General features: G+C 35.7%; 1 protein-coding gene across 1 annotated transcript in view; it reads right to left on the reverse strand.

The window, feature by feature from the left end:
* LIN9 (lin-9 DREAM MuvB core complex component) overlaps positions 1-25,449 on the reverse strand; it is an 84,853-nt gene that overhangs the window by 47,490 nt on the left and 11,914 nt on the right. The window contains exons 3-7 of the mRNA XM_070768059.1: positions 25,234-25,328; positions 23,669-23,773; positions 13,368-13,501; positions 11,969-12,094; positions 2,480-2,637 (exon numbers count right to left, since the gene is read on the reverse strand). Coding sequence (XP_070624160.1) covers positions 2,480-2,637; positions 11,969-12,094; positions 13,368-13,501; positions 23,669-23,773; positions 25,234-25,328 — 618 coding nt within the window. The remainder of the gene's footprint in view (positions 1-2,479; positions 2,638-11,968; positions 12,095-13,367; positions 13,502-23,668; positions 23,774-25,233; positions 25,329-25,449) is intronic.

Consider the following 25,449-nt stretch of genomic DNA (forward strand, 5'->3'; position numbering starts at 1 on the left):
AGGCAGAGCCTAGCAACCAACCAGAAGGAGGGTCAGCCACACCTACCAGACTGTCCATAAATAGTCCACCACGACAGAAGGATCCAGGCAGCCCACACAGGGAGCACCCCTAGAGAATACAGCTCTGGTGACCAGAGGGAAGTGAGCTGCTGGGAAGCACAGGAGATCTCTTACAAAAGGCCACTTCTCTGAGGTCAGGAAATGTTGTAGATTTAAGTTAAATCTTTATGACTTATTGACTTTTCTTGTGTATTTGTCTGTGTGTGTGTACATGTGTGTGCATGTGCATGCGTTCAGTTGTGTCCAACTCTTTGAGACCCCATGGACTGTAGCCCACCAGGCTTCTCTGTTTATGGAATTTTCCAGGCAAGAATACTAGAATAGGTTTCCATTTCCTCCTCCAGGGGATCGTCCTGACCCAGGGATCGAACCCACATCTCTTGTGTCTCCTGGACTGGCAGGTGGATTCTTTACCAACTGTGCCACCTGGGAAGCTATAGTACTGTATGTCAATTACACCTCAATAAAACTGGAAGAAAAAAAAATCAAATCTTTTGTCTTTTTACATGCCACTGTGCCTCTCTTTTACACTAATTATATGTTTCAGTTCAGTTCAGTCTCTCAGTCGTGTCCGACTCTTTGCAACCCCATGAATCAGCACGCCAGGCCTCCCTGTCCATCACCAACTCCCAGAGTTCACTCAAACTCACGTTCATCGAGTCAGTGATGCCATCCAGCCATCTCATCCTCTGTCGTCCCCTTTTCCTCCTGCCCCTCCCAGCATCAGAATCTTTTCCAATGAGTCAATATTGTCCCACAGGTCTCTGAGGCTCTATGAATGTTTTTTCCACTTTTTTCCTCCATGTTTTCACAATGGATCATTTATACTGATTTATTCTGAAGTTCACTGACTCTTACTTTTTGTTGTTTTCAATATGCTTTTAAGCCCATTTAGAAATTTTCTTTTCAGACACTATACTTTTAATTTTCTATTTATTTTATATAAGTAATTTCCATTTTTCTACTGTGATATCCCCATTAATTATGACCATATGTACATTTAAGTTCTTGAACATGTTTTATAACATATATTTTGAAACCAATTCCAATATCTGAGTCACCCTAGCATCTAATTCTGTTGATTGCTTTTGGTCTTAACTATAGAACCTGTTTTCTGTTTCTTCATAGGTTTAGTAATTTTTTATCATATGCTGACACCTCCCCTAGACCAAATAGAAACTTTCAAAAGCTCTAGTAGTTGATTCCTACAAACTTCTTTCATATTTTGATACATCTAGTCCCCCTAGATGTCCCCCCTATTCTGCATTGTAAAAAAGTACCTACTTACTGATCCTTTGTAAAACTTTCAGTTCTTATCAAATAATATCACTAGTCCTTAAAATTCTGGAGCAATTAACTTTTGAGGATTTCCTAGTTGGGTCTATAAGTCACTCTATTCACGTCAGCATTTCTCTGATTAGTCTACATTGTAGACTTTGTATATCTACTTATGTATATGGGGTTTTTAGAACTAACACATTTTTTCAGGAAAGCTATCTCTTCCTCACTCTATCTCCATCCTCACTCCCAGACTAATTTTGTTAAGGGAGAGATCATATATATCACCTATAACTTCTGTACATGGTGGGTTATGACTAAATGCATCCTTCTCTTTTCCAATTGCATTTCATATGCATGATATAGCCTTTTCCCTGTTGTCTATTTTTCCTCTTCACTACCCATTTTTACAATATAATGAAAAAATGTGCCACTTTTATAACCAGGAAAAAATGATATAAATATGTAATTCAAGGCTCCGTTTCCTCCAGAAAATACTCTCTGATTAATCCAATGATTTTTTTCAAACTTTAACTCTATCTACTCACTGAACACCTTGCTATTGCTTGTATTACATAAACTGTAATTTTAGATTACCAAATTATTAAGGATTAACCTAAACTTGAGATTTTAGTGGCACTTTCCCTCAATGTTGTAACTGAAGTGACCATATAGAATCACTACCTACAAATTGACAGAATTTACATCTTTACAAAATTTTGGGCAAACTAAATTATTCAGTAGGTAGTTTATTTAGTCATTAGAAATGGAGTATTTATAAACCTAAAGATCACAAGAACAACAGTGTTTGTGAACTAACCAGGTAAGACTGGTCAGAAAAGAAAATCAATATAATATAGAAGCACAGATAAAACAAAATTTAAAAAATTTAAACATTACATTTCATTTTAAATTTCATCTTTGTGGCCGTTTATGTTGTGGAAGACACTGCTTTGAAGATGTACACTTTTATCCAACTACTTTAAAACACAGACTTCACAGATGAAGAACAGTAACCTCTACAGAATATTGCTACAGAAATATAGTTTAAGCTTTCTAAATGTAAAGGCCATTTGTCTAAGAAAGGTTATCTTGGTGAAAAACCACAAGTCAAAATAGTAATAAGCTTATCTTTACCTACCAGTAACTTTGGTTCCAATAACCAGGGGCAAAGGAATCTCGTCTGGGAGATCTTTGAATTGTGAAACATCTGCAACTTTCCTTTGTTGTAAGAGCCTTATTTTCTGCCGTTTCTGTTTTAATGCTGATCTCTCTTCCTCAAAAAATGCAGAAGAACATCTAGAATAAATTATAAAAATCATATAAAGTGATAACTGTCCTATATAAAAACTTCAAGTCACACCATCCATATCACTAATCCCTTTATTTCTTTCATTGAGTACTGTATTTAAAAATGGGTTCTTAAAAATAATAATTTTCTCTTGAAAGTAAATTACCTTTATGTTGTTTTAAAAACAGGATCTTGCAAGATTGAAAGACACATAAGCGAGTCTAGATTGCTTCTTCCTACAAAGCAGGAGGATCTATTGTTCACCAACCTTGACAAAACTGCATCTGGATCCCAGGTCCTCTCTTAAGAACAAAGTTCAATTTCAATATATTCAAAAGAACATGATATTTTTCCTGTGACCTAGTGAGCATATCAATATAGGAATTAAAGATGAGACCTGCTGCCGTGTAAACTTTTAATCATGTTTTCTGTCTTTAAGTATGAATACCATATGTACTCTTATTCTCAGGGCCCATCTTATTTCTATTTTCAAATTCTAGGATGAACCAAAGGTATTTAAACATAGCTTTCATACCATAAAATATATATCCACAAAACTATCACTACAGTCAAGATAATGAACATATGAAGATATCAATCCGCCTGGACAGGAGAAGAATCTGGGGGAGAATGGATACATGTATATGCATGGCTGGGTCCCCTCGCTGGTCACCTGAAACTATCACAACATTGTTAGTTGGTTATATCCCAAGACAAAATTAAAAGTTAAAAAAAAAAGAAAAGAAGAATGAGCTCTAAAACCATGAAAAGACATGGAGGAGCCTGAAATGCATCCTACCAAGTAAACGAGGCCAATTTGAAAAGGCTACATTTTGTGTGATCCTAATATATGACATTCTGGAAAATGCAAGGCTATGAAGACAATGAAAAGATCCATGGTTACCAGCAGTTGGTGAACTGGTAGAAATTGGAGGATTTTTAAGGCAGTGAAAATACTCTGTAAAATACTGATATTATAATGGTGGCTGTGTCACCATTTGTCAAAACCCATAGAATGCACACCACCAAGAGTGAACTCTAATGTAAACTCTGGACTTTGGATGATTATCACGTGTTGATGCAGGTTCATCGACTGTCCCAAATGGACCGCTCTGACAGAGGATACTAACAATGAGGGAGGCCACCCTCATTGTCGGGGGAGGGCAGTAAATGGAAAATCTCTGTACCTGCCTCTCAATTTTGTTGCAAATCTAAAACTGCTCTTAAAAAAATAAGTCTTATAAAAAAAAAAAATAAAGGGACAGGAACTGCCGAACAGTTTTTTCAAAGTGGTTATACCATTTTATAGTCCCATTAGCAGTGTATAAGAGTTCAAGTTTTCCCACAGATTCCCCAACACTTGGCATCCTTAGTCGTGTAAATTTTTAACACTGTGGTTTTAATTTGCATTTTCCTACTGATTAATATGTTTAATATCCTCTTATTGGTTTATATGATATCTCTACATCACTGATGAATTATCTATTTAAAACTTTTTTTACCAAGTTGTCAAATGGGATGTTTGATTCTTTTTATTTTGGGGTTGTACCACACAGCATACAGAATTTAAGTTCCCCAACCAGGGATCAAACATGTGCCCTCTGCAGTGAAAAATGTGGATCCCTAACCAGCAGACCACCAGGGAATTCCCGTTTGAGCTTCATTACTGAATGTTCAGAGTTCTTCATACATTCTGGATATAATACACACTTCTGGCAATCGAATTTTATTTAAATAGCATTTTTGCATAATAAATACATTCACAGGCTTCTAATTTAAAAGGTTCAAAAGGCATTGAAAACTCTAGGACTTCCCTCGTGGTCAAGTGGTTAAGTGTCTGCTTTGCAACGCAGGGGATACTAGTTTGATCCCTGGTCCAGGAAGATTCCACATGCCACAGAGAAACTAGGCCCATGCACTACAACTGCTGAGCCCACACTCTAGAGCCCATGCCCTCAGTAAGAGAAGCCACTGCAATTGAGAAGCCTGCAAACTGCAAGAAAGAATAGCCCTCACTCACTGCAACTAGAGAAAGCCCGTCTAGCAATGAAGACCCAGCACAGCCAAAAATAACTAACTAAATGAGATTAAAAAAAGAAAACTCTAACATTTTTGTCCCTCGGTTTCCTATTCTGTCTTCCAGATGATGACAATAAATTTTCTACACACCATTTATTGATATTATACTTTAGAAATATACATGCAAGAAATACTTATGTTCCCTTCCTATTTTTCTCAAATAGCTACAATATGCTCTGTTGTGTATTCTGCTTTCTTAAAGTATCTTAGCAGTAAATAAGAAACTTCCTCTGATTTTAAATTAAATGATTTCAGTTTTCTCCTATATGGAGGTATCCTATTTTAATTAATCATTCCTCTATTTATGGACATTTAGGTTTTTAAAAATCTTTTGCTTCTACAAATAGCACTGTACATGTCATTTTATCCATGTATAAAATGGATATACTTCTTTATATACTTTATATACTCCATAAAATGGAGTACTTCTTTACTCATAGAAGTACTAGGTCAAAGAGTATGGGAATTTGTAAATTTGCAGTTATTACCAAACTGCCCTCCAGAGGTTACATGAATTTACTCTCTTACCACCAACGGTGGCTTTTTCACCACACCATTGCCAACCCAATATATTCAAACTTTAGGAACTTTATTGTTCTGATAGCTAAAAAACAGGATCTTGGCATACTTTGATTTTTTATTTCTCATTATAAGTAAGACTGAACTCTTTCATCTCTTTAGAAGAGCCACTTCTTTCTCCTTTCTTAGGTACTGTTTGTATAAACAGACATTTTTATTACAGGTTATTTGATATTTTTTACTGATTCGTAAAGATTGAGGGCAGAAGAAGGGGATGACAGAGGATGAGATGGTTGGATGGCATCACCAACTCATTGGACATGAGTTTGAGTAAACTCCGGCAGTTGGTGATGGACAGGGAGGCCTGGCATGCCACAGTCCGTGGGGTTGCAAAGAGTCGGACACTACTGAGCAACTGAACTGATTAGTAGTTCTTCACATACTTAGAAATTGGTCCTTTGTGGTAAGAATGGAGAAGGCAATGGCACCCGACTCCAGTATTCTTGCCTGGAGAATCCCATGGATGGAGGAGCCTGGTGGGCTGTAGTCCATGGGGTTGCTGGGAGTTGGACACGACTGAGCAACTTCCCTTTCACTTTTCACTTTCATTCATTGGAGAAGGAAATGGCAACCCACTCCAGTGATCTTTCCTGGAGAATCCCAAGGACGGGGGAGCCTGGTGGGCTTCCGTCTCTGGGGTCGCAGAGAGTCAGACACGACTGAAGTGACTTAGCAGCAGCAGCAGCGGTAAGAATTATATTTCTGTCATTGTCTTTTGACTTTATGGGGTTTTTTGGGGGTGAGCAATGCAAAATGCTTTTTTTTTTTTTTTACAAAATCAAATTTATCAATATTTTCTTTTATGATTCCTAGCTCTGGGGACTATTAAAAAGATCTTCCCCAATTCAAGATTAAGCAAAACTCTCCTACAGGTTCCTCTAGAAGTTTTACTGCTTCATTTAAAAAAATCTGAATCTTTGATCCTTTCAAATCTTTCCTGGAAGGTCTGAGGTATGAAATCAACTTGTGTTTTCTTAGATTGCTTCAAAGTGGTCTCAATATCCACTGAATAAATAATTTAACCTCCTTCTCCCCTGTATGCCTGAGATGCAATCAGTGTTATTACGTATTAAAATTCTGTGGACATCTTTGATTCAATAAAGATATTTTAACCTTACTGGAGTATAGCTGATTTACAGTGTTGTGTTAATTTCATGGACTGTCTCTCCTTTATAATTCATCTTTTTATTCAAGTACCACTATGACATCATTTTGATTATGATGTTATATCAACATTAATATCTGATAATACATACTACAAACATATGTATGATAACACAATCTCCCCTCATTACTTTGTTTCTTCAGAATTTTCCTGGCTCTTCCTGCTTGATTTCTTTTCTTTATGTGAAATTTAGAATGAGTTGGTCTAGTTTTTTTTTTTTAAAGGCCTACTGATATTTTCACTGGGACTGATTTTAGAATGCTGAGTATTCTGCACATTTCCTGCTAAGCTGTTTCCTGGCTTCTTTTTTTTAGGATATTTGCAAAAGTATATCATATCAATAATTTGTAGTGTACGTCAGCTTCCTTAAAAAAAAGAAAAACTACAAACTTCTGCTGATAATAAAGACTTGATTTAAACTGTTAATTTATCTTGATGAAGTAAAGAACTCTAAGATTCAACAATGTTATGGTAACCCTATTAACAGAGGATAAATTAGCAAGAGAAATAATGACAATCAAACTGCAGAATTATAACTAAACAATAAAATAGTGACTAATACCTCATTCTGACAATAATCAGAAACAGTGTGGCTCAATTTACTCAAACATGTAAAGTTACAGCAAAAAGCCCCCAAATGGCCTAAAGTAATTACCAAAGACCATAAATTACCTGTGTGAAACACAATACACATCACATTTTAATTTGTTCTTATAAACGAGGGAAATACTTAAAACAACAGCAGCACTGACACTTTTTAATACAATAGATAAAATAAATGTAAACCAGTTCAATGAAAAGTTCTCCTTGAATTTCATTATTATCTATAGAAATCATGTAAACTAAATTCCAGGTCTATTTGTTCAAGTCACTTTATATTTCAAGTCTTCCCTAAATTTTCCTACCATTTAAAATGAAAAACTCTTAAACAAGCTTTTACTAGGCTGACAGATCAAACATGAGAACTAATGATATATAGTATATTACAACATTTCACTCAGCCATTAAAAAGAATACATTTGAATCAGTTCTAATGAGGTGGATGAAACTGGAGCCTATTATACAGAGTGAAGTAAGCCAGAAGGAAAAACACCAATACAGTATACTAACGCATATATATGGAATTTAGAAAGATGCTAACAATAACCCTGTGTACGAGACAGCAAAAGAGACACTGATGTATAGAACAGTCTTATGGACTCTGTGGGAGAGGGAGAGGGTGGAAAGATTTGGGAGAATGGCATTGAAACATGTAAAATATCATGTATGAAATGAGATGCCAGTCCAGGTTCGATGCACGATTCTGGATGCTTGGGGCTAGAGTACTGGGATGACCCAGAGGGATGGTATGGGGAGGGAGGAGGGAGGAGGGTTCAGGATGGGGAACACATGTATACCTGTGGCGGATTCATTTTGATATTTGGCAAAACTAATACAATTATGTAAAGTTTAAAAATAAAATAAAACTAAAAAAAAAAAAAAGTAATATAAGATTTTCTGATATATCAAGAAAGCAAGATAACACTAGAAAAGGAAAGGTAGTTTCACATGAAAGATAATTTGAAAAGTAATTCTCAGGAAGTAACATATTGGATATATTCACTTGATTCATTTTTATATAAAGTAAAACATGCATTTGTGGAAAGGATAATAAGTGGATCACTTATTATCTTGAAGTCATAATAAGAGTTTTAAAAAAGGTAATAATAATGTATATATAATCTCACAGCTTCATTAAATGCTTGTGAGGGCATCCTTATATATTTTCTGGGACACAATGGGGCATCAATTTCAGTTCAGTCGCTCAGTCGTGTCTGACTTTTTGCAACCCCATTAACCACAGCATGCCAGGCCTCCCTGTCCCTCACCAACTCCCAGAGTTTACCCAAACTCTAGTCCACTGAGTTGGAGATGCCATCCAACCATCCCATCCTCTGTCGTCCCCTTCTCCTCCCGCCCTCAATCTTTCCCAGCATCAGGGTCTTTTCAAATGAGTCAGCCCTTTGCATCAGGTAGCCAAAGTATTGGAGTTTCAGCTTCAACATCAGTCCTTCCAATGAACACCCAGGACTGATCTCCTTTAGGATGGACTGGTTGGATCTTCTTGCAGTCCAAGGGACTCTCAAGAGTCTTCTAAAACACCACAGTTCAAAAGCATCAATTTTTCGGCGCTCAGCTTTCTTTATAGTTCAACTCTCACATCCAAACATGACTACTGGAAAAACCATAGCTTGGACTAGATGAACCTTTGTTGGCAAAGTAATGTCTCTGCTTTTTAATATGCTGTCTAGGTTTGTCATAATTTTCCTTCCAAGGAGTAAGCGTCTTTTAATTTTATGGCTGGAATCACCATCTGCAGTGATTTTGGAGCCTAAAAAAATAAAGTCAGCCACTGTTTCCACTGTTTCCCCATCTATTTACCATGAAGTGATGGGACCAGATGCCATGATCTTCGTTTTCTGAATGTTGAGCTTTAAGCCAAACTTTTCACTCTCGTCTTTCACTTTCATCAAGAGGCTCTTTAGTTCTTTACTTTCTGCCATAAGGGCGGTGTCATATGCATATCTGAGGTTATTGATATTTCTCCCGGCAATCCTGATTCCAGCTTGTGTTTCTTCCAGCCCAGCGTTTCTCATGATGTACTCTGCATAGAAGTTAAATAAGCAGGTGACAAAATACAGCCTTGTCATACTCCTTTTCCTATTTGGAACCAGTCTGTTGTTCCATGTCTAGTTCTAACTGTTGCTTCTTGACCTGCATACAGGTTTCAGGTGGTCTGGTATTCCCATCTCTTTCAATATTTTCCATACTTTATTGTGAGCTACACAATCAGAGGCTTTGGCATAGTCAATAAAGCAGAAATAGATGTTTTTCTGGAACTCTCTTGCTTTTTCCATGATCCAGCGGATGTTGGCAATTTGATCTCTGGTTCCTCTGCCTTTTCTAAAACCATCTTGAACATCTGGAAGTTCACGGTTCACGTATGGCTGAAGCCTGGCTTGGAGAATTTTGAGCATTACTTTACTAGTGTGTGAGATGAGTGCAATTGTGCGGTAGTTTGAGCACTCTTTGGCATTGCCTTTCTTTGGGATTGGAATGAAAACTGACCTTTTCCAGTCCTGTGGCCACTGCTGAGTTTTCCAAATTTGCTGGCATATTGAGTGCAGCACTTTCACAGCATCATCTTTCAGGATTTGAAATAGCTCAACTGGAATTCCATCGCCTCCACTGGCTTTGTCCGTAGTGATGCTTTCTAAGGCCCACTTGACTTCACATTCCAGGATGTCTGGCTCTAGGTCAGTGATCACACCATCATGATTATCTGGGTCGTGAAGATCTTTTTTGTACATTTCTTCTGTGTATTCTTGCCACATCTTCTTAATATCTTCTGCTTCTGTTAGATCCATACCATTTCTGTCCTTTATTGTGCCCATCTTTGCATGAAATGCTCCCTTGGTATCTCTAATTTTCTTGAAGAGATCTCTAGTCTTTCCCATTCTGTTGTTTTCCTCTATTTCTTTGCATTGATCGCTGAGGAAGGCTTTTTTATCTCTCCTTGCTATTCTTTGGAACTCTGCATTCAGATGCTTATATCTTTCCTTTTCTCCTTTGCTTTTTTGCTTCTCTTCTTTTCACAGCTATTTGTAAGGCCTCCTCAGACAGCCATTTTGCTTTTTTGCATTTCTTTTCCATGGGGATGGTCTTGATCCCTGTCTTCTGTACAATGTCATGAACCTCCGTCCATAGTTCATCAGGCACTCTATCTATCAGATCTAGTCCCTTAAATCTATTTCTCACTTCCACTGTATAATCATAAGGGATTTGATTTAGGTCATAACTGAATAGTCTAGTGGTTTTCCCCACTTTGTTCAATTTAAGTCTGAATTTGGCAATAAGGAGTTCATGATCTGAGCCACAGTCAGCTCCTGGTCTTGTTTTTGCTGACTGTATAGAGCATCTCCATCTTTGGCTGCAAAGAATATAATCAATCTGATTTCGGTGTTGACCATCTGGTGATGTCCATGTGTAGAGTCTTCTCTTGTGCTGTTGGAAGAGGGTGTTTGCTATGACCAGTGCATTCTCTTGGCAAAACTCTATTAGCCTTTGACCTGCTTCATTCCGTATTCCAAGGCCAAATTTGCCTGTTATTCCAGGTGTTTCTTGACTTCCTACTTTTGCATTCCAGTCCCCTATAATGAAAAGGACATCTTTTTCGGGTGTTAGTTCTAAAAGGTCTTGTAGGTCTTCACAGACCCGTTCAACTTCAGCTTCTTCAGTGTTACTGGTTGGGGCATAGACTTGGATTACTGTGATACTGAATGGTTTGCCTTGGAAATGAACAGAGATCATTCTGTCATTTTTGAGATTGCATCCAAGTACTGCATTTCTGACTCTTTCGTTGACTATGATGGCTACTCCATTTCTTCTAAGGGATTCCTGCCCTGAGTAGTAGATATAATGGTCATCTGAATTAAATTCACCCATTCCAGTCCATTTTAGTTCGCTGATTCCTAGAATGTTGACGTTTACTCTTGCCATCTCCTATTTCACCACTTCCAATTTGCCTTGATTCATGGACCTAACATTCCAGGTTCCTATGCAATATTGCTCTTTACAGCTTCAGACCTTGCTTCTATCACCAGTCACATCCACAACTGGGTGTTGTTTTTGCTTTGGCTCCACCCCTTCATTCAGAGAAGGCAATGGCACCCCAATCCAGTACTCTTGCCTGGAAAATCCTATGGATGGAAGAGCCTGGTAGGCTGCAAGCCATGGGGTCGCTAACAGTCGGACACGACTAAGTGACTTCACTTTCATGCATTGAAGAAGGAAATGGCAACCCACTCCAGTGTTCCTCCCTGGAGAATCCCAAGGATGGGGGAGCCTGGTGGGCTGCCGTCTCTGGGGTCGCACAGAGTCGGATACGACTGAAGTGACTTAGCAGCAGCATCCCTTCATTCTTTCTGGAGTTATTTCTCCACTGATCTCCAGTAGTGTATTGGGTACCTACTGACCTGGGGAGTTCATCTTTTAGTGTCCTTTTTGCCTTTTCATACTAATCAGAACATGGGGTTCTCAAGGCAAGAATACTGACGTGGTTTGCTATTCCCTTCTCCAGTGGACCACATTCTGTCAGACCTCTCCACCATGACCTGTCCGTCTTGGGTGGCCCCACACGGCATGGCTTAGTTTCATTGAGTGAGACAAGGCTGTGGTCCATGTGATCAGACTGGCTAGTTTTCTGTGATTGTGATTTCAGTCTGTCTGCCCTCTGATGCCCTCTCTCAGCAGCTACCATGTTACTTTGGTTTCTCTTAGTGGGGCACAGCTAATATAAAAAAATTATGTTCAAGGCCTGTGATCTGAAGAAAAATGAAATTGTGTATTTAATTACAAGTTGCCTAAGTATAAAAAGCATCTACATTAACGCTGGTCAATAGAATATATTTAACATATAACTACTCTGGAAAGTTATGTTTTGGTACTAGTCTTTTAAACAAAAACATTAGTTTTACCTCCGTGGTTTCCCCATAAGCCTCCTGATTTTTCCCCATTCCACTCTTGTTAATTTTCTCGTTTTCAAATTAGGAAAAGATTCCTTTAGACACACACAGAAGTCATTATCACCTTCAAAAAGTGGTCTGTAAAAGAGAAATTGTATTTTAAGTTAATATACAGCTTGAGACATAAAATTCAAAATATGCATTCCAATTCTGAACATCAATCAATCCCAAGACACCAAACTTTCACTTCTACCCAAAATATATACAAAATGGGCACAAATTCCAAGTGTTAAAATTAAATTAAATCGTTTACATTTATAAAACAAATAATGTGTAAAAGTTACTCAAGAGGTACTGTCTGTGCTTGAGATTCCAGGAGATACTGATTTTCATTAAATCTCCTATAGGAGTCTATCCTTTGGAAAGCTATTTTAGCACTCATTGTATCTGGTGAGGATAAAGAATGTAAACTACAAAGTATCTTTGTCCCAAAGATAATAAATATCATCACCAAGTAGTTCTCTTTGATATTAAATTAGTTTTAGGAAACTAGGGGACTCTAAAGAATTAGATTGGTTCTTTAGGAAATGCAGAACACAGATTATACTAGGACACCCTGAGAGCTCTCTTAATTAAGATAACGAAAAAATCTGTGGACAAAAATAAAACAATTTTATTGATGAGTTTGGGAAACGAGGAACCAGCCTTAGTAATGACACATGAATGTCTTGGGCTTAAATATCAATGTTCATGAGGTTAACAAGGTTTAGAGTAGGCAACTGGTAACAACAGAGAAAGGAAATAAAGATAAGTAGCCAGCAAAGCAAGTACCACTGACAAGCATGGGTTAGATAAGAATAGATTGCAGTGGATGAGAAATCAGAATCTTTCTTCAATGAATTCTGTTGTTGAATAATTGCATTTCACCCAAATCTCTTACTATGCTCTACTTAAACACTTACATATAACAAAAAAGTGCATGAATATCATCCCCTAAATAGAAAGACTCTTAAAAATCTTCCTGAATCACTTTTACCATTCATAACTGTTTCTCTACTACTATACTAGCATTTAAAATCTTAAAATTTATAAAACAAGTCCCATTCACTGCAAATAATGGTGCTTTGTTTTCAGGGTATCTCCACTGCATAGTCTTTGTAAATTATAATATAGAAATTATACTGTCATTTGATTTTTCACAAAAACTTATAACAACTTCTTCCCCAAAAGAGAGGAAGCAAGAAAAGCATGAAAAACAGAAACAGATCAAACTAGAATGAGGAATAGGAAAAGAAATTCAGGAAAAAAACAGAATCAAAATAGACCTCTAGAAAAAGTTGAGGCTTTTAACATGTGAAAACCTTAAACTTCTGATTCAAATGATATTCATGATATGAGCCGTGATACATACTTATCTATATTTGAGTAGAACCACTCATATATGCACCATTTATGTGCTTTGGGAAGCTTGAGTAAGTTACGTAATCGAAAACCAATCTTCTGTGAGGCCTTCTTATCTGGTGTTGACATTGTTGCTGTAAATTTCTATATAATAAAAAAGAGAGATTAATTACAGTCCCATTAAGTAAAAGTGAACATCCATAATACTGACTACATTTGTAAAAAGGTAAAGATTATGGTTAAGTACTCAAAAAGATTCAACAATATACAAAATAAATTTGTTATTATTTAACAAATACACATTCTAATTATTTCTTACAAAGTTAAAGCCTCCAGTTTCATAACAAATTTTGACAAGGAGGGTAAAAATATTTGCCGCCACCATGTTTGCTCTACAGTACAATTTCAATTTAGGTATGTAGGAAGAAGATATTTAGGACACTATTTCTGCAGTTCTTGGCCTAGAAAAGACCAGTAAGGACTCTGATACAATTGTGAGCGAGATCAAGAGAAAGAACATGTAGAAAATATCACTAATTTATATGAATTTTAAAAATGCTGGGAAAGATGTTTTATATTCATGGATTGGAAGAATATTGTTAAAATGTCTATAATACCCAAAGCAATCTACAGATTCAATGCAATCTTTATTAAAATTTCAATGGCATTTTTCACAGAAATAGAATAAGCAATCCAAAAACTGTTATGAAACCACAAAAAAACCCTGAATAGCCAAAGTAATCTTGAGAAAAAAGGACAAAGCCAGAGGCATCACACTCCCTAATCTAATAATATAGATCATAAACTATATTACAAAGCTATAGTAATCAAAATGTGATAGGACTAGCATAAAAACAGATAGGTTAGGCCAATGGAACAGAACTGAGCCCAGAAATAAATGCATGCAAATATGGTCAATTGATATTTCACAAGGTAACCAAGAATACTCAATTGGGGAAAAGATAGTCTCTTTGATAAATGGCGTTGGAAATGGTTTTCACAAGCAAAAGAATAAAACTGGCTACCTGTCTTACATCACAAAAATAAACAGATTAAAGCCTTATATGTAAATATAAGACCTGAAACTATAAAATTCCTAGAAGAAAATATAGGGGAAAATCTTGACATTGGTCTTGGTGATAATTTTTTTTGGAGATGACACCAAAAGCACAGACAACAGAAGCAACAGTCAATAAGTGGGACTACATCAAACTGAAAAGCTCCTGCACCTCAAAGAAACAATCAACAAAATGAAAAGGCAGGCTACAGAATGGGAGAAAATATTTCCAAATCATATATCTGACAAGAGGTTAACACCCAAAATATATAAGGAACTCATACAACGCCATGACAAAAAGACAATCTGATTTAAAAATGGGCAGAGGAGTTGAATGGACCTTTTTCCAAAGATGATACACAAATGGCAAAAAGGTACATGAAAAGGTGCTCAACATTACTATTAAGGGAAGCCACAGTAAGGTATTACCTCACATCTGTAAGAATGACTGTTATCAAAAACGCAAGAAATAACAATGTTGGAGAGAGTGTGAAAAAAGAGAACCCTTGTAAACTGCTGGTGGAAATGTAAATTGGTGTGGCCAGAAGGCAAAACAGTATGGAGGTTGCTCAGGAAATTAAAAATAGATGTACCACATAATCCAGCAATTCTAATTCTGGGTGTTTATCCAAAGGAAATGAACTCACTATCTCCAAAAGATAACATGCACCCCCAAGTTCACTGGAGAATTATTTACAATAGCCAAGACATGGAAACAACTGCTGCATACACTGATAAATGAACAAAGAAAATGTGGTATATATGCAGATGGAATATTATTCAGTCATTAAAAAGAAGGAAATTTTTCCATTTGTGACAATGTGGATAGGCCTTGAGGACATCATGCTAAGTGAAATAAGTCAGAGAAAGATAAACAGCATTTACTTTTACTTATAAGTGTAACTTAAAAAAAACACTCCTCTGCCCTCAAAAAACCCAAACTCAACAGAGAACAGATACAAAGAACAGACTAGTGGTTGCCAGAGACAGGGTAGGGGGACAGATGAAATGGATAAAAAATGGTCAAAGGATACAAACTTCCAGTTATAAAATAAGTAAGTTATGGGTATGTAATGTACAGCATGGTGACTATATCATACTATTTATCTGAAAGTTGCTAAAAGAATAAATTTTTAAAGTTCTCATCACAAGAAAAAAAAATTGTAACTATGGGGATGGATGTTAACTAGACTAGACTTACTATGATGATCATTTCACAATATACACAAATAGTAAAATGATCATATTGTATACCTAAAGGTAATATATCAATTATATTTCATTTTTAAAAAAGCTTAAAAAACATCATCAGAACATCAAAAAAATACAACACAACCAAGTGAAATTCATGTCAAGAATACAAGAAAGGGCCAGTATTAGAAAACTATTACTGTAATGTGCCATTATTAATAAATGAAATAATGAAAATCATATGATCACTTCCACTGATGCTAAAACACTTGATAAAATCCAATATCTACTAAAAAAAACTCTTAATGGAATAAAAATAGACAAAATGACTAAAAAAACACAATATGCCAAGTGATACAGCTAAAGCAGTACCTGAAAGAAAAATTTAATTCATTGGATAAATGCTTGTACTAGAATAAAAGAAAAATTTCAAATATAACTTATCCTTCCACCATAAGAAATTAGAAAAAAAAAAAAAAAAAAAGAACAAAGAAAACTCAAAGCAAGTAGAGGAAGAAAATAATAAAAAATCAGAGCAAAAATAATAGAAATAAAAAACAGAAAACCAAAAGAAGAAAAATCAATACAATCAAAAATTATTTGAAGAAAATAATCAACAAAATTAATAAACCTTTAGTTATACTGACCAAGAAAATAAAAATAGATGAATACTTTCTTAACCTTCAAAACACATTTCTTGGGCTTCCCTGGTGGCTCAGTGGTAAAGAATCCACCTTCCAATTCAGGACATGTGAGTTCGATCCCTGATCTGGGAAGACCCCACGTGCCACCAGAGCAAATAAACCCACGTGCCACAACTATTGAGCCTGTGCTCCAGAGCCCAGGAATCACAACTACTGAGCTCACATGCCACAATTACCGATGCTCATGCGCACTCGAGACCGTGCTCCACAACAAAAGCGACCGCAAAGAGAAGCTTGTGCATGGCAACTAGAGAGTAGCCCCTGCTCTCCACAACTAAAGAAAAGCCCATGCATCAAGGAAGATCTAGCACAGCCAAAAATAAATAAATAACACATTTCTCCCCAATCCAATCCAAAAGTCAGGATCATATTCAACGTTAAAATTGTGAACATTTCTCATTAAAGTGAGGACTATGATAAAGATGTTGATTATACTATTTTTGACATTGGTTTGATGGTGGAATTAGCCAATTGAAGAAAAAGAATAAAACTGTAAATCTGCAGGTGACATGACTTCCCCAGAAAACTCAAAAAATCAACTATAAGAATTTAATAAAGCAGAAGAAAACAAGCTGTTATCCAAAATTCTCTATTTTTAAAAGATATTATCTTCTCTCTATATAAATGAGAACAGATTAGACAATAAAACAAGAAATACATTATTTATTACAGCAAAAATGGTGAGAACAAAGTATTAAACACCTAGGAATACACTTAAGAAATGTGCAAGATTGACATGCAAAAGAAATTTAAAGTCTGGAATCAAGATTGCCAGGAGAAATATCAACAACCTCATACTGGCAGATGACACCAACCTAATGGCAGAAGGCGAAGAGGAACTAAAGAGCCTCTTGATGAAGATGAAAGAGGAGAGTGGAAAAAGTTGGTTTAAAAACCAAATATTCAAAAAACCAAGATCATGGCATCCAGTTCCATTATTTCATGGCAAACAGATGGGGAAAAAATGGAAACAGTAGCAGATTTTATTTTCTAAAGCTCCAAAATCACTGTGGATGGTGACTGTAGCCATCAAGTTAAAAGACGCTTGCTCCTTGGAAGAAAAGCTATGACCAACCTAAACAGTGTATTAAAAAGCAGAGATGTTACTTTGCCAACAAAGGTCTGTCTAGTCAAAGCTATGGTTTTTCCAGTAGTCATGTATGGATGTAAGAATTGGACTATAAAGAGCTGAGTGCTGAAGAACTGTTGTTTTTGAACTGTGATGTTGGAGAAGACTCTTGAGAATCCCTTGGACTGTAAGATCAAACCAGTCAATCTGAAAGGAAATCAGTACTGAATATTCATTGGAAGGACTGATGCTAAAGCTGAAACTCCAATACTTCGGCTGCCTGATGTGAAAAACTGACTCCTTGGAAAAGACCCTGATGCTGGGAAAGACTGAAGGCAGGAGAGGCGAAAGGGGCAACAGAGGATGAGATGGTTGGATGGCATCACTGATTCAATGGACATGAGTTTGAGCAGACTCTGGGAGACAGAGAAGGACACGAAGCCAGTATGCTGCAGTGCACAGAGTCGAACATGACCTAGCAACTAAACGACAACAAAAAAGGGGCAAAAAAGCTTGAATAAGTGGAACTACAACCAGTTCTTGGATGGGTAGTCCCAATGTTACATGTCATATTCCCCAAATAATTTATAATATTACTGCAATATCAATGAAAATCCCAACAGACTCTTTTTCCTAGTCAAGTTGATTCTAAAGTTCATAAGGAAAAATAAATGTGAAAGAATATTCAGGAAAATCTTAATGCTATATCAGAGGCTAAAACACAATATAAAGTCACATTAAAATAATTTGATACTAGCACATAGAGAGATATACTAGATATAAAGAGATAGGAAGTCTAGAAATAAACCCAAATATATACAGAATTTAGCTTGTCATGCAGTAGCATTATAAACCAATGTAAAAAAGATGGATTATTCAGTAAATGTTACCAGGACAACTAAACAGTCCTCTGGAAAAAAAATCTGGTTGCAGTCTTACCTCATTCCTTACTCCAAAATAAATTTCAGACAGTTAAAGATTTAAACTTTTTTTTTTTTTAATGAAATAAGAAATAGAGAATTCTAAAGCTATAAATTTTAGACTAGGGAAGGTTTTTCTGATTATACAATCAAAAACTCATTAAAAGGAAACAGGTATATTTGACCTATAGAATCTTTTTCAGTCCTCTATGGTGAAAAATACAGAAACAAAGCAAAAGACACACTATTACACAAACTCTGAAAAAAATTATAATATAAATAGCCAAAGGACTAATATTCTTAATATATACAAAGTTGTTACAAATTAATCAGAAATGACCAATAATTCAATTTTTAAAAATGGGAGAAGGACTTCCCTGCTGTTACAGTGGATAAGAATCCACCTGCTAATGTAGGGGACACAGGTTTGATCCCTGGTCCAGGAAGATTCCAGATGTCGTGGAGCAACTAAGCCCATGAGCTACAGCTACTGAGTCCACACTCTAGAGCCTGTGTTCTGCAACAACAGAAGCCACTGCAATGAGAAGCCCACACACTACAACAAAGAGTAGGCCCTGCTTGCTGCAACTAGAGAAAGCCAATGTGCAGCAACAAAGACCTAACACAGACAAACATAAGTAAATAAATAAATAAAACTTAAAAATTAAAAAAAAAACAGGAGAAAGTTTAGAACATAGGAAAGAAAGTTTATAAATGTATATGAAAAGTATCTCACCATCACTCATAGATGACATACCAACTAAAACAAATGGGATGCTGTTATGAGATTAGCAAAAATCTAGCTGTTTGGTTATACTGGGTTGACAAGCATTAGATAAAATAGGCACTGTGATATATTATTGGCTGAAAGTATAAGCCAGTATAATTTCTTTGGAGAATAATCTGGCACTACTTTAAAAACTTTAAATGTGCATATCCTGTGATCCAGCAATTCCACATTTTAGGCATCTGTCCTAGAAAACACTTGCAAATTTATAAAAACATGCTTGGGATGTTCACCACAGCATTGTGTGTAATAGTGAAAACTCAGAAACCACTTGAACGCCCATAAATAGAGAATTTATAAATAAATTATGGTATACGGTTGAATACTACAAAACAGCAAAAAGAAATGAAACACCGAAGCCTGTCTAAATCAGTCAGCATAGCCAGATCTCAAAAACAAAAACAAATAATAATTTGGTTATTATTTCTGCTAAATGACTCATGACATATAATTTTTTTTTACATTAACAAGTCAACTTTCTAAGTACCATGTGGTATCCTGAATTGGATTCTGGGTCAGAAAAAGGACATTAATGGAAAAACAGAAAAAATCCAAATAAAGTCTGTTGTTTAATAGTATTATACCAGTGTTAATTTCTTAGTTTTGACAAACCGTGGTTGTATAAGATGTTAACATTAGGGAAAGCTGGATGAAGGGCATATGGGATGCCTTTGATTCCACTGCAGGGGGCATAGTTCAATCCCTGGTCAGGGAACTAAGATCTCTACAAGCCACAGGACAAAATAAAAACAAAAAAACAGACTTTTGAGTGAAAAAATAAATTACAGAATGATGACTGATACAATATCATGAAAATACTACTATAAATGTAATTTTTAAACTACATACACAAAACAATACTATATATTTTCTGTGAAAACATATAGAAAGGTTTAGAAGTATTAAAGAGGTCTAAAATTGGTTGGTTATCAATGGAAGAGGGAAGCAGATCTGAAGGGTAGATGAAGGTTAAAATTAACTTATTTTTAAATATAAAACTTTATTTTGGAATGACTGTAGATTTATAGAAAAGTTGCAAAGACAGTACAGAGTTCCCATATGCCCTTCATCCAGCATTCCCTAACGTTAACATCTTATACAACCACGGTTTGTCAAAACTAAGAAATTAACACTGGTATAATACTATTAAACAACAGACTTTATTTGGATTTTTTCTGTTTTTCCATTAATGTCCTTTTTCTGGCCCAGAATCCAATTCAGGATACCACATGGTACTTAGAAAGTTGACTTGTTAATGTAAAAAAAAATTATATGTCATGAGTCATTTAGCATAAATAATAACCAAATTATTATAAAATATTACTATCAGAAAGAGTGCTATTCTTATTTCTATTGAGTTATTGATGCAGATTTTAAAATAGGGTATTGGTGGCTCATTGGACATAAAACTGTATTGAAGATCCCTCTGTTGAGTATGAAGAAATACAGTCAATTTGTTAGTGGAAATATGTTATTCCAACTTTTAAAAATAGATTATTAGGTAGTATCTTCCAAAGTTTAAGTGTAAATACCCTTGCAGCAATTATACTTCTAAGGGTTTATTCAATAAATGGAAAATGGAGAGTGACTACTACTGCTTTTTCTTTTTTTGATGATGAAAATGTCTTAAAATTGGCTGTGGTAACTGTTGCACACATCTATGCATATATTTAAAGCATACTGAATTGTCTGCTTTCTTAATTACATCTCAGTAAAGCTACAACAAAAAAAGAAAGGCTCCTAAGACAGGCTGTCTGCCATTCAGTATCAGCTTTCACTTCCCGGCTTTATGATCTTGAACAAGATAACTTCTCTGTGTCTGCTTTCTCATCTGAAAAATGTGAAATAAGTAACCTAACTCATGGGGAATTTGAAGATTAAATCAAAATATTACATACGAAGTGCTTAGAACAGGATCTGGAACATACTAAGGACTCAGTAAATTTGGATTTTTGTAATTTTTCAGCTCTGAGTGGTGCTCTTTAAACAAAAAGAATACAACAGATTAGAGGCTATGACTAGGAGGGTAAGAAAATAAGACATATCATATAAATGAAGACTGAATGAACTAGGCATGTAAGACTAGAAAAAAGAAAACTCAGAGGATATAACATTTTTTCACATATTCGAATAAGTCTCATATCATATCTGTCCTATGTTATATTTGAAAGGTCTTTGTAAAATAGTCCCAGAAGGAATGAAATGTGCCTGGGGAGGAGGGCTTTGGGCAGACTTGTGGGAGGCTGGTTTCACAGTCACAAAGACCAGAGTTCTCTGTATGTTTGAAAGTTTTCCTAATAAATAGCTGAAGAGACATTAAAAAAAATTTTTTTTAACTCCCTATGTTTGGAAATTTTAAAAAAATCTAAATAGAATTAAAGCATCCAACTTATCGTAATAATACAGCTCTTCCAAGGTCAACACAAGGGACTTCCCTGGCAGTCCAGTTGAGGCAGGAGGTAGATGGGGCTCCTGCCCAGGGTAAAGCAATAGGAGATTCATTCCCTGTGGACTGAAACTCCAAGACAAGAATAGCAGAACAATTAAGAGAGGACACTGGACCCTGCCCAGACCACATATTTCTCATTCTTGAAGTCAGGAGATCTCCCTGACCACATATGTGCAGAAAGGCTCCTTGGAGGTCAAAGCAGAGTGCTGCTAACTGATACTCTACCCATATGTCTCTTTGGTAGAATCCGTCTTGGCTAAGAGATATGTGCGCACACTCAGGAGAATCCTGAAATATACTAAATATGGACTCTGAACCAGGCAAATCAAAATGATTGGCCAAAGGAAGACAGGAAGAAAAGCCAATAAGTGATTCAAACTGCTGTGAGGGGATGACGCTCTCTCTCTGAGTCTGGCCATGTGTCTTCCACTGTACTTTTTTATCCTCCTATTTAACACTTGTTTCACTATTTTCCATCTTTGTTGGAATCCTTTTTCTGCAAAGCTGAATGGCCAGGGCCCTTGTCACTGACCACTGGTCTAGTGCTCAGTATTCAGTGCTCTCACCAGTGCTACCCAGCCTCAATTTCTGGCTAAGAAACCAAAGCCTCACTTCAAGCTGCTGCAGGCTGAGGCCACCCAAGATCACAGTGGTTAAGACTCTGAGCTTCCAATGCAGGGGCGTGGATTTAATCCCTGGTCAGAGAACTAAGATCCCACATGCCACACAGTGGCCAAAAAATTTTTTAAATGAATAAAAACCAAAGTCACTACAAAAATAGTTGTTGACTATTCTTTTTTGTTGTTGTTATAAGCCTTTTATTTCAAAACTATACATAGTGCATAGTTTTGATAAAAAATAAAAATAACTCTTAACAAGGTAAAAAGCAGGAAGAATTCTGATGTATTATAAAGGTTAAAACCCACAGCAATGTCCATAATAATACTAATAAGAACTAGATGGCAGGGTGGAAAAGAAGTTAAACTATATTATTTTATTCTCAAGGCCACTGATTATTGTCCCTGCTATTTATATGGAATTGTCTAGATGATAAAGAAACAGTATCTTTTCCCCCCAAAATAATAGTTCCTGAAAAGTTGTTGACTATTCTTACATTCATTCAACCTGTACCAACATCTACTGAGCCAAGCTATGCATGTTGTGTATTAGTTTCAATTGGTTCAAATTTTTAAGTTGAAATTTAGATGTTTATGCACACTTATCCTTGATGTTAAAAAAATTAATAATTTTTGTTCATTTTATAGATAACAATATATTTTACTATTTGAAATGACCATAAAGGTATGTAAAAGCTCTTTGGATTTTTTTTGGTAGGGCGTATTGCTGGTAATACTTCTAATTTATTTGATGCCAAATCTTTGGTTAAGAAAATTACCTCTACTATAATATATCCTACTAGAAAATTTTAAAACGCTTTTGAAAAAAAATGAAAGTAGGGAATAACTTTATCAAAAATTTTAAGTTTCATAGAAGAAAATTACTTTATTTTTAAAGTTAATACTTCCTTTTCTAATTTTCACTCATTCCTTTGATTCTTATATGTCTACTATCACTTCTAAAAAACAAAGACATCAAAACTGAAAAAGGAAATACGATTTTTCACTATACATTTTCCTCTTCTGGGTAAAGTAAGTCTTCAACATACTTCCCTTAGTGATAAACTAAAATGATTTTTCCCCTCTGAATTCCATGCAAATGCCAAGCTGATTCCAATTTGCCAAATTCATTTGTTTAATGTCCACTATCTCCATGCTTAAAAAGAGTGTTACATGGTGGTCCAGTGGTTAGGATTCTGCACTTCCACTACAGGAGGCACAGGTTAGATCCTTGGCCAGGGAACTAAGATCCTGCATATTGTGGGGCAGTGCCCCCTGCCCCCCAAAACAGAAGAGTGTGCATTTGTAAGACTGAGGATTGGCTTTCTACTCTGGTTTAAAGTTCATGAATAAAATAATGCCCCTTTTCAGGTAACTAAAACAGAGCTGAGCCGAAGTAATGATTTAAAGAAAAGAACTTGTCACTCAAAATGTGGTAGAATGATAAATACAAATTTTATTATGCTGAATGATTGCTCATTTCCTTTCAATGAAACAAAATTTTAGCACACACATACCTGTGGAACCATTGCTACCCTCTGGTTTCTTTTAGGTGACCTTGTATTTATTTGTCTGTCATCTTCATCAGAAAAGAGCCGACTTCGTTTTGAGTTTCTGAAAGGCTATGATACAAATTTTTTATTTAAAGAAAAGGCCAAACATATCTCATTTTTGTTCCAAAGCACAATTCTACACTTAGAAAATACAGCTAACTGAATTATCATCAGTACTGAAGAAGAAAGAAAATACAAAGCATACAAATAATCTTAGATTTTATAAAGTAGAAATATACATATTTATGTAACTTGTTTAAAAATGAAACACCCAGCTGATAATTAAAACTAGAACCCAAGTCTTCATATAGTATGCTAGTAGTCTTGAAATTAAGTTCCGGAAATTCCAGTTCTCATTATGTTGGTGCTTGGATTAATACCAACCAATTGGGTGTTTCACATGATGTGTCTCCTGTGTAGGACTGGGTGGGGACAAATTTACTAGACTTTGAGAGTACATTTACTCACTTTAGAGAGTAAATCTAAAGGTATATAATATTATACTAGATCTGTTATGAAAAATTGTTGACAAATTTCCATTTAATAAAAAGACGAGATAATAACAGACGCTTGATAAGTGCATATGAACTAAAAACTTTTAAGTATCCAAAATATATTACAAACTTAAGGATCTGTAATCTGAAAAAACTTACAGTCCATCCTAGGTTCAGAGCCTTTATTAATAGAAAAGAACACCAGAAATAATTTCCCAATAATACCCACACCCTTTTCAAATCCTTCTCTCATCATTCAAGACAGTTCCATGCCTACTTTGAACTGAAGCAGGGGCAGTGGAATAGCAACATATGGGAAGCATCCAACTGAAATGACACCAGAGGTATGGACCCTTGAAATTAAACCCACGGAGAGCCTTAAGAACGCATAGGCCTAACAGGAAGTCCCCCCTACCCTGCTTCCCTCCCCTGACCATGGGCCGAGAGGAAGAAGAAAATGATGACAACAGGGTTGATAAGAGTACGGCCAACTGTCCAGGCTACTGAGACAGCTACTGTCTAACCCAGCTCTGTGTTTCATGATTGACCCCTAAAATTTCCTGGGGCTAGGGGAGGAAGAAAGGCCCCCAAAATTGTTAGTTATGCCAATTATGTGCTTATCTCTACTTCCTAACTTAAATGCATTTACCCTTGACCTCCACAAGATTTTAGTATCTTACCACTTATCTAGAAATCTTTTTGTAGGGTCCGGAGTCACATACATTTCTTTTTTTTTTTTTTAATCTACTAAATCATTAAAAATCTATTAAAAGTAAGATTTTGGGTTGTTGAGTTTTTTTGGTTTGCCTATTTAAAGCAAGAATTACTTACAAATGCTTAATGATGAACAGATTATCACAGATTATTTATTTAGATATGACCAAATACTGTTCAATGACATTTAAAGAAACAAATGGTTGGAACTGGGGAAAAACCTTAGAAAAAGTTTTATAGTGCTATAAGAATGTGTACATGACAATAATACAGACAATTTAGCTATCATATTCTAAAGAGTAAGAAAAACTAATTCCTCACCATTTCCACAGCAGAGCCTGTATTCCTGCCTTTCCAAACAGGTGTTTTTTGTAAAGAACTGTACTTTTCATTCCATGTGTTAGATAAGCTTCCCTCTGTAATAAATAATTATTATTTATGATATTTAACTTTAGTTCAAAGGACTTTATACTATAAATATGGCCTTTTAATAACAGCAATATATCTGAAATATTTACCAATATGGAAAAAATATAC

The sequence above is a fragment of the Bos indicus genome, chromosome 16 (assembly GCF_029378745.1).
Source record: "Bos indicus isolate NIAB-ARS_2022 breed Sahiwal x Tharparkar chromosome 16, NIAB-ARS_B.indTharparkar_mat_pri_1.0, whole genome shotgun sequence".
Taxonomy (NCBI): domain Eukaryota; kingdom Metazoa; phylum Chordata; class Mammalia; order Artiodactyla; family Bovidae; genus Bos; species Bos indicus.